General features: G+C 49.3%; 1 protein-coding gene across 1 annotated transcript; it reads left to right on the forward strand.

Annotated features, from left to right (window-relative positions):
• The first annotated feature begins 2,593 nt into the window (after nt 1-2,593).
• LOC137308223 (transcription initiation factor TFIID subunit 5-like) lies at nt 2,594-10,840 on the forward strand. The gene is made up of 4 exons (XM_067977069.1): nt 2,594-3,285; nt 6,502-6,817; nt 8,089-8,252; nt 10,278-10,840. The coding sequence occupies exons 1-4, from the start codon at nt 2,594-2,596 to the stop codon at nt 10,450-10,452; spliced, it is 1,347 nt and encodes a 448-aa protein (XP_067833170.1). The 3' UTR covers nt 10,453-10,840.
• Nucleotides 10,841-10,968: the final 128 nt, after the last annotated feature.

Here is a 10,968-nt window from a genome sequence, read left to right on the forward strand (position 1 = left end):
AGGAGGAGGCCATTCAGACCATCGTGCCTGTGCTGGCTCTTTGAAAGAGCTATCCAATTAGTCCCACTCCCCTGCTCTTTCCCTATAGCCCTGCACAATTTTCCCCTTCAAGTATTTATCCAATTCCCTTTTGAAAGTTATTATTGAATCTGCTTCCACCACCCTTTCAGGCAGCGCATTCCAGATCATCACAACTCGCTGCGTAAAAAACATTCTCCTCATCTCCCCCCTGGCTCTTTTGCCAATTACCTTAAATCTGTGCCCTCTGGTTATCGACCCTCCCGCCACTGGTACTGTTCTAACTATGAGACTCAAGCTTTCACTGTGCTCCTCAATTAATAAACTGCTACTTAACTGTCATTGAGTCATTGTCAGAAGTGACAAATGTTGAATGTTGCAGGTGAGAAATGAAGCAATAAACATGGTGACTCACCTCGTCCTGCGCTCCGTCACAGTGTGCTCAGTGCTACTCTCTGCTGCTCTTTATATCATCTCATCGATTGCCTGATCGTTTTAAACATCAGTTTAAAATGTGTGAAGTGCACAGATGTACTCTGGAGAATGTCAAACACATTATCCAGATGCTTCATTCATTCTGTCACTCCCACAAGGTCAGAAGATATTGGGCGGAAAAAAGCAAGAAGCACAAGCCTGATCCAATTAAAGCCTCGATTTTAACCCCTCGTCCGACAAGAACGGTGTGTGTGTGGGTGGGGAAGGGTTAAAATAACAGCAAGGTGGCAGTCCCCGAATCCACATCACCAGTGGTTGGGTGAAGGGAGTGGGAGATGCACAAGGCACGAGAATCAGAGGAACAAACAGTTTGAGGAGGGGGTGTAGGACTGGAGGAGGTTACAGAGGTAGGGAGGGGTGTAGGACTGGAGGAGGTTACAGAGATAAGGGAGGGGTGTAGGGCTGGAGGAGGTTACAGAGATAAGGGAGGGGTGTAGGGCTGGAGGAGGTTACAGAGATAAGGGAGGGTGAGGCCATGGAGGGATTTGAAAACAAGGATAAGAATTTTAAAATGGACCAGGAGCCAATGTAGGTCAGCGAGCACAGGGGGTGATGGGTGAACAGGACTTGGTGCGAGTTAGGATACGGGCAGCAGAGTTTTGAATGAGCTCAAGTTTATGGAGGGTGGAAGATGGGAGGCCGGGCAGGAGAGCATTGGAATAGTCCAGTCTGGAGTTGGTAAAGACATGGATGAGGGTTTCAGTGGTAGATGGGTTAATCTTCCCTGTACCATTCCAATTTTAGTGTATGTGCTTGGGTAAGGGTGACGTTACAGTGGTGTAAGTAGGCAGTCCGAGTGATTGGGAGGATATGGATTCAGATCCCCAGTATGGGGGTGAGGCTCTGAACAGTCTGATTCAGCCTGAGACAGTGGCCAGGAAGTGGGATTAAGGTAATGGTCGTCAGGGAAAATTTGTTCCATTGTACAAATGAGTTAATTTTTAATACCAGTTACTTATATTTAATAACATTCCATCCATTATCGCTAAATGAATATATTTTTCTTTCCTAAGTGACATGTTTTCATTTAGTTATCACTGCAAAATACCACCAGTAACCTTGGGAGATAAGAGTAAAATCCGGTAAATTAATTTGTATTTTATACAAAGCTCCGTGACATCACGGAAGATCAATTATTCTCCTCCGGTGGGCTGAACGTCAGTGGCACCGGTGGTGGGGCAAGCAGGACGATGGGGTTACAGGTTGTGGGGTATTGGGGTTCCCTGTCCCCGTGTGATGTATTGGGGTTCCCTGTCCCCATGTGATGTATTGGGGTTCCCTGTCCCCGTGTGATGTATTGGGGTTCCCTATCCCCATGTGATGTATTGGGGTTCCCTGTCCCCATGTGATGTATTGGGGTTCCCTGTCCCCATGTGATGTATTGGGGTTCCCTGTCCCCATGTGATGTATTGGGGTTCCCTGTCCCCATGTGATGTATTGGGGTTCCCTGTCCCCATGTGATGTATTGGGGTTCCCTGTCCCCGTGTGATGTATTGGGGTTCCCTGTCCCCATGTGATGTATTGGGGTTCCCTGTCCCCATGTGATGTATTGGGGTTCCCTGTCCCCGTGTGATGTATTGGGGTTCCCTGTCCCCATGTGATGTATTGGGGTTCCCTGTCCCCGTGTGATGTATTGGGGTTCCCTGTCCCCGTGTGATGCATTGGGGTTCCCTGTCCCCGTGTGATGTATTGGGGTTCCCTGTCCCCATGTGATGTATTGGGGTTCCCTATCCCCATGTGATGTATTGGGGTTATCCCCACACACTAACACAACTGGATGCTGCAGTGGGGGTAGTTTAGGGCTATTCTGGATGAATGAATTAAAATGGGCTGAATGGCCTCCCCTTCCATCGATGTTTTGTGCTCTTGTGAACTCCGTCTGACCTTTAATTGCCAACCGTGAACAGAAGGCCTGTCCCTTTAAGTGAGGTTTAATCCGTAAAGGAGATTTTCATTTGCCCTAACCGTCGTAAAATGGAAGAGAAGCGGCCGGCGGTTTGCCAGTACTACCGTAAAGTGACACCGCCTTCTCTTTATAAGGGGAGGTCGGTGTCGCAAAGAGCGCCAGATGGTGGTGAAAATGGCGGCGGTGCCGGAGCTGCCGACACCGAGCGAGGCCTCGGGCCCGTCCCCGTCCCCGGCCCCATCTCCATCCCCGGCCCCCTCCCCGACACCGACACCGGCCCCCGCCCCGGCCCCGACACCGGCCCCGGCCCCCGCACTGAAAGTGGAGCCGAGTGAAACCCCGCCCGACAACAACAACAAGCCGGCCCCCGGCCCGGCTCCGGCTCCGACTCCAGCCCCCGGCCCAGCTCCGGCTCCTGCCCCCGGCCCGGCTCCGACTCCAGCCCCCGGCCCGGCTCCGGCCCCGGCTCCGGCCCCGGCCCCCGGGCCCGACCTGACGGACAAGCAGACGCTGCTGGCCGTGCTGCAGTTCCTGAAGAAGAATCACTTCAAGGAGGCCGAGGAGATCCTGCGGAAGGAGGCCAACCTGCAGGAGGTGCTCGACGAGTCGCTGCTGAGGGCGGCCGGCCAGCGGGGCTCCGACTCGGTGCACCAGCCCGACGTCAGCTCGGTGCTCTCGGCCTACAGCAACGAGGGCGACCCGACCCTGTACGAGGAATACTACACCGGCCTCAAGGGCTTCATCGAGACGGCGCTCGACGCCTTCAAGGCCGAGCTGTCCACCCTGCTGTACCCGGTCTTCGTGCACCTGTACCTGGAGCTGGTGTACAACGAGCATGAGAGGGAGGCGCGGCACTTCTTCCACAAGTGAGGGGCTAGTAATATAATAATATACAAAATATCACCGGGACAGCACAGGAGGAGGACATTCGGCCCATCGTGCCCGTACCAGCTCTTTGAAAGAGCTATCCAATTAGCCCCACTCCCCCCTGCCCTTTCCCCATAGTCCTGTAAATTTTTCCTGTTCAACTATTTATCCAATTCCCTTTTGAAAGTTATTATTGAATCTGCTTCCACCGCCCTTTCAGGCAGCGCATTCCAGATCAGAACAACTCGCTGCGTAAAAAATGTTTCCTCATGTCGCCTCTGGCTCTTTTGCCGATCACCTTAAATCTGTGTCCTCTGGTTACTGACCCTTCTGCCACTGGAAACAGTTTCTCCTTATTTACTCTGTCAAAACTGTTCATGATTTTGAACACCTCGATCAAATCTCCCCTTAACCTTCTCTGTTCTAAGGAGAACAATCCCAGCTTCTCCAGTCTCTCCACACAACTGAAGTCCCTCATCCCTGGGACCATTCTAGTAAATCTCCTCATCTCGCTCTCCAAAGCCCTGACATCCTTCCTAAAGTGTGGTGCCCAGAATTGAACACAATCCTCCAGCTGAGGCTGAACCAGTGATTTATAAAGGTTTAGCGTAACTTCCTTGCTTTTTTACTCTCTGCCTCTATTAATAAAGCCAAGGCTCCCATCTGCTTTTTTAACAGTCTTCTCAACTCAAAGATTTGTGTACAGGTCTTTCTGTATAATAAATATAATATAATCAATATAAAATATAATATAACATCAATATATAAACATCTTAACAGCTGGTGTGCAATGAGAATGAGAGGGAGGTGTGACATTTCTTCCACAAGTGAGGGATTAATAATATATGAAATATTAAATGTAATATAACATCAATATATTAACAGCGGGAGCTGACGTACAGCGAGAATGGGATGGGAGGCTCAGCATTTCAATGAGTAAAGGGTTAATATATAAAATATGATATAAATATAACTAACAGCTCGTTGTCAGGAGCATGAGAGGGAGGGAGAGGATTAATATAGTATAATCTAAAATAGTACAACATCGTTATTTAAACAGTTAACAGCTGGATCTGGTGTACAGTGAGCATGAGAAGGAGGTGTGACACTTCCACAAGTGAGAGGTTAATAAATAAAATATAAAAAAAACATCTCACACATAGACCTGTACCATGAGCTGGGGTACAGCAAGCATCAGAGTGAGCCATGACACTTCCACTAGTGTATATCTCATAAAATACAGATGATATATTGATATACATTATTATATTTTATAATACATCTAATATACGCAGCTGGAACTGGTGTATAATGAGCATGAGGAGGCGTGAGACTTGAACAAGTGAGAGGATTATAATTAATAATTTATATACCAGTATATTATACATCTAATAATATAAACACGTGTGGACCGTAAGTTATATCCTGGCGATCTATTCTGTGAATATGCATCCAGCTCTAGCTCTGATATTGTGTTTAAATCTAACACTTCAGCTAATCCGCATCTTTATTATTCTCATGATGTGGGCAACCTTGGAAAGGCCACATTTTCTGCCTAGTGCTGTTGCCCTGGTCACTTCAGAGGGCATTAAGAATCTACCACATAGGTGGCAGGATCCCTAATGAACTGGTTGGGTTTTTACAACAATCTTGCAGCTTTCATATTTTATTGGATTCAGTTTCGCAACTTGCCCTGGTGAGATTTGACCTTGGGGTCCTCTGGGTTGCTGGTCCAGTGTTATAATCACGAGGCTGCCGTACCCAACATACCCGTATAGGGCCCTGGTCTGCACACAGTTGCTACATCCACACTGGACCCACTCCCACCCCAAAAAGCACGGCCCAGTCCGCTCCCCGACCACTGATCGGGACACTGTCCACTCAGGCCCAATATTAACCACATTCTGAATCACAGGAGCTCCCATGTCATTGATTATTGGGGTAGAGGAAGTTCTAACTGGCTGCATGGGATTGCTTAGTGTGAAACAGAAGTAAGGTTGATCTGAGGTGGGCACAAGGCACTGTGTGGCGGTGGTGAGGGGGTGGGGGTTAGATGAAGCTAAAAGGGAGCAGGTGGGAGATAGGGCAGGTGAGGGATGGTGGGGCGGCCAGAGCTTGTGGGGGAGGGGAGGGTGGAGCAGTTGGGGAGCGTGGGGGGTGGGCTTGGAGCAGTTAGGTGCACATTTATGTTTTGGTTTTGTTTTCTGGTCCTTTCTCATCACATGATAAATAACATGATGGGCAATGACCAGTCAGCAGCGCTGCAGGCAGCCCACTGTCGCACATTGATGCACGTTTACACGATACTTGTAACACGCCCCATGATGTTGCTCGTGGAGTGGGAGAGTGTGTGTTGTTTTCTGACATGGACACACTTATCCCACCTCAGCCATCTTTCCTGCTCTCAGCGGAGTCTGAGATGCTGCCTCCCATAGCGGAGTTTCTCTCCATCCTCCCATTCCCCCCCCCCCAGCTCAACAGGTTCTTTCGTCTTTCACTTCCACCCCAAGAAATGGGTCCTTTCTCTCCACCTCCCATTACAGGCTCTCTCTCTCATCACTTGAACAAGATTTCCCAAACCTCGAAGTGGGTCTTTTCCCCTTGGCCAGCACCTTGAAGGCCTCTTCCCCCTCCTCCCAAACATTTCTTTCTCTCTTTTCCTGTTCTCGACCGCAGTGCTCTTGAAATAAGTGATGTTGGGAGTTTTGTCGGGGACAGACCCCTTGTGCACGTATATTTTGGGGCCACAGTTGGTGATGGAGGCGTGTTATTTTTTGCAGGTGATGGCTCCTAGGAAATTTAGCCTTTTACATCGAAGATGGACTTCTATGCGTCCGTATTTTATTTGCTTCCAAATGGGGGAGTCCGCTAACCTGAGGGAAGGGTAGACTCCAGTCCCCAATTGCGTTTTGGGGTTCCGGGGGTGGGGGGCAGAAGGGGAGGGGAGCTCTCCTGTCGGTGAAGGGGGCAGAATCGAGGTTTAGAGTCAATTTTCTTTCTGTTTGTGTTTCTTAGGAGTGTATCGTGGTGTTGGTGAGGAAATGGGGAGTGGGCTGGATGCTGGAGAGTCACTGTGGGAATGTGGGCACGGCTTCCCCTGTAGAATATTGGCAGCTGTGCACTAAATCAGCACAGGACCGTCTGGCAGAGGTGGTGTTGCCCAAGTTCCGGGTGCAGCTTGTCACAGAATTAACCTGTTTTCTGGTTTGCTGCAGGTATCATGGGGATCAGGAAGGTTATTACCATGGCGACCTGCGCGTGCTGGCTGGGCTGTCGAAGAAGGAGCACATGCAGGGCAACGAGACGGTGCTGGATTTTCGCACCAGCAAGTTCGTGCTGCGCATCTCGCGGGACTCGTACCAGTGCCTGAAACGCCACCTGCAGGAGAGGCACAACAACCAGATCTGGAACATCGTGCAGGAGCACCTGTTCATCGACGTGTTCGACGGCATGCCCAGGAGTAAGCAGCAAATCGAGATAACATCCGGGGGGATGGCCGGAGAAGCCAAGAGGGAGGCAAATAAAACAAAGGTATGGAGTACTGTGTACCGTTTTAGTCTCCTTATCTAAGGAAGGATATACTTGCCTTAGAGACGGTGCAATGAAGGTTCACTAGATTAATTCCTGGGATGAGAGGGTTGACCTATGAGGAGAGATTGAGTAGAATGGGCCTATACTCTCTGGAGTTCAGAAGAATGAGAGGTGATCTCATTGAAATGTATAAAATTCTTAGAGGGCTTGACAGGGTAGATGCTGAGAGGTTGTTTCCCCTGGCTGGAGAGTCTAGAACTAGGGGGCATAGTCTCAGGATAAGGGGTCGGCCATTTAAGACTGAGATGAGGAATTTTTTCACTCAGAGGGTTGTGAATCTTTGGAATTCCCTACCCCAGAGGGCTGTGGATGCTGAGTCATTGAATATATTCAAGACTGAGATCGATAGATTTTTGGACACTAAGGGAATCAAGGGATATGGGAATTGGGCAGGAAAGTGGAGTTGAGGTCGAAGATCAGCCATGATCTGATTGAATGGGGAGCAGGCTCGAGGGGCTGAATGGCCTACTCCTGCTCCTATTTCTTTAGTTCTTTTGTAAGGAATGCTCGTTCTCTACTGAATCGCCAGGGGGTTGGCAGACAGTTGGATGCTTTTTATTCTCTCCTCGACTAGCTGAGGTAGGTTCCCAGAGGCACCCTCACCCAATTCTTTGCTTGAACCCAAACTGAGTATCAGCGGGCCATTCAACTATTGTGGGCATCCCAGCCATGGGCAGTCGTGTCTCCAGCTGATGCACAGCTTGACTTTCCAATGGGGATTGCTGGATAATGATCAGCAGCAAGTACCCAGGCTGAGATTATAATCTCCCCTCACCACGGGGGAGATCAGCATACTACTGCTGGCACTGAGCCATCGAGAGGCAGCTCAATCTCCGGGGGTTCCTGTGTACCAGATCTCCGGGGGATCTCCTGATCACAAGCTAGTGCCCCATGCTGGAATGTGTGCGCGTGGACAGGATCAGGGCCGCTATGATGCCTTCCATGGTTGGATAGCCTGCCGTCACTCACTGTTCAGGCACACACATGAAGCATGGCCACTTGAGTGAAGTAGCAGAGGACCTGTACACCAGGATGGAGTTGACACCTTCAAGAGAGGAGAGGAACAAACTGAAGCAAGAGGAGGGTAGGGGTGATAAAATGTACCAGATACTGCCATGCAGTGTTGATTTGCTGGACCTGAGTGCCCTGTGCAGTCTCTGGGTGGGTAGATCGGGACGCTGGGCTCAGTTAACTCTGTGAACTCTGGGCAGGTTTTCTTTGGGCTGTTGAAGGAGCCGGAGATTGAGCTGCCCCTCGACGATGAGGATGAGGAAGGAGAGAACGAGGAAGGGAAGCCAAAGAAGAAAAAGCCAAAGAAGGACAGCCTGAGTGCAAAGAGCAAGAAGCAGGACCCCAACGCCCCTCCGCAGAACAGGTGAGTGGGGCAGCACTGTACACAAGCTGCATCCTTCCACCTCCTCAGTCTCAGTGAGCGCTGTCAAGCTGTTGGATAATGTCTACACTTAGCAGCTGAGCTCTGTCCTCAATGATTAATTGTTGCCAGTAGAGTGGCAATTTAAAAAAAATTTTTTACGAGACACTGGGGTAATTTTAACTTTGAACGATGGTGTAAAACGGGCGATAGTGGATCAGCCGCCCGTGACAGCTCTCCCCATTTTAATTTCCATTATGAAATTCAGGAGAAGTGTACAACAGACAGCTGATCCGATATCGCCCGTTACACACTCACCCAGAGTTAAAATTACCCCCAGTGTGTTTTAAAATCGATCAGCCAGTGTCAGCTGTGTGCATCTTGAGGCGAGCAGAACCAGGGCAGTAGCGTTAAGGATGTGACCCTGACGATAGCGGGGAGCACTCTCCAAAACTGGTTCAGCAAATGATGGTTAAGTTTGCATTTAAACTTCATTTAAAAAAAAAGGAGTCGTGTTAAAGGTATTGGCACTGTTTGAGAAACAATTCTACAGGCAGGAGAAGTGAGATGTGATATTTCACCCTCACCGGCACAAGTGGGGCATGAAGCTACACTGCTGGGATCTCTGGACGTTTTGCTGCAGTGATAAGCACATGTGTTGATGGTGCAGGAATTGGCAGCAGTGCTCTGTATTTCAGCTCTGATTTAATCATATCCTTTCCTTTCATTATTAGCCATTAGCAGCACTCACTAACCAGGGTGTAACGGTGGAGTCTGCCCTCACACTGCAGAACACTGAATTTTACTTCTCAGTTCCAGATTTATTATGGAAAACTTTCCTTTATTCAATCAAAAAAAGTGAATTTTGTAATACAAGTTTCTAATGTTTGATGGAAAGAGTACATACCAGGTTGTGAACATACTTTTGCTACAACAAACACTCCCAGGGCAGGTACAGCACGGGTTAGATACAGAGTAAAGGTCCCTCTACACTGTCCCATCAAACACTCCCAGGGCAGGTACAGCACGGGTTAGATACAGAGTAAAGCTCCCTCTACACTGTCCCATCAAACACTCCCAGGGCATGTACAGGGTTAAATACAGAGTAAAGCTCCCTCTACACTGTCCCATCAAACACTCCCAGGGCAGGTACAGCACAGGTTAGATACAGAGTAAAGCTCCCTCTACACTGTCCCATCAAACACTCCCAGGGCATGTACAGGGTTAGATACAGAGTAAAGCTCCCTCTACACTGTCCCATCAAAGACTCCCAGGGCAGGTACAGCACGGGTTAGATACAGAGTAAAGCTCCCTCTACACTGTCCCATCAAACACTCCCAGGGGCAGGTACTGCACGGGTTAGACACAGAGTAAAGCTCTCTCTACACTGTCCCATCAAACACTCCCAGGGCAGGTACAGGGTTAGATACAGAGTAAAGCTCCCTCTACACTGTCCCATCAAACACTCCCAGGGCAGGTACAGCATGGATTAGATACAGAGTAAAGCTCCCTCTACACTGTCCCATCAAACACTCCCAGGGCAGGTACAGGGTTAGATACAGAGTAAAGCTCCCTCTACACTGTCCCATCAAACACTCCCAGGGCAGGTACAGGGTTAGATACAGAGTAAAGCTCCCTCTACACTGTCCCATCAAACACTCCCAGGGCAGGTACAGGGTTAGATACAGAGTAAAGCTCCCTCTACACTGAATGAACAATGTGCCTCTGCCCCAAACTTAGAAGAGCACCCAATCCTCCAGTGACATTTTCCATTTCCCGCACCAGTCAACCTGTATCCTGTCTGAGTGAGATTGCCTGATTATGAACAGTTTTGTGCTGTGAATCCATGCCCACTGGACACTGCCAGATTCAGAATATTGTGAGAATTGTTCTTTATTGATCTTATTGAATGGCAGAGTAGGCTCAAGGGGCCGATTGGCCTACTCCTGCTCCTATTTCTTATGTTCTTATGTTCTTTAATCTATTTTCTCCCCTCCCCACCCCACCCCCCCCCCCCCCCAAACTCAGAATTCCGCTTCCTGAGTTGAAAGATTCCGACAAACTGGACAAAATCATGATAATGAAGGAAGCCACAAAGAGGGTGAAGCTTGGCCCAGACTGCCTGCCCTCCATCTGCTTTTACACCTTCCTCAATGCCTACCAGGTTAGTGAGGCCTGCCCAGCGACATGCTGCAGCTTATAGTATTAATCCTGTCCCTGCCAGGAACTGCTCGCCCTCCCCCCGGTTACCCGCCTGCAATCAGGGAGTTGTGGGTGAAGTCCTGTGTCTTCCCACTCGGTGCCTCGCTGTGCCGAGGAACTTTCCAACCTTTGGAGAAATCCAGGTGGAAATGAGATTGTTGGTTCGAGGCACAGGTGCAGAATATTGCACAGAGAAGGATGGTTCCAGGGAGAGAGCTGGGGGGTTGGTGAAAGGACTTCTGGGTCAGTGTCGTCCAAAACGTTAGCTACTAGCCACATAGAAACACAGAAAATAGGAGCAGGAGTAAGCCATTCGGCCCTTCGAGCCTGCTCCGCCATTCAATATGATCATGGCTGATCCTCTATCTCAATACCATATTCCCGCTCTCTCCCCATACCCCTTGATGACTTTTGTGTCTAGAAATCTATCAATCTCCTTCTTCAATATATTCAGTGACTTGGCCTCCACAGCCTGACATGTGGCTAATTGGGAATCCAGATGTGGCTAATTGTATTT

This window comes from Heptranchias perlo, unplaced genomic scaffold (genome assembly GCF_035084215.1).
Source record: "Heptranchias perlo isolate sHepPer1 unplaced genomic scaffold, sHepPer1.hap1 HAP1_SCAFFOLD_1236, whole genome shotgun sequence".
In the NCBI taxonomy this organism is placed as follows: Eukaryota; Metazoa; Chordata; class Chondrichthyes; order Hexanchiformes; family Hexanchidae; genus Heptranchias; species Heptranchias perlo.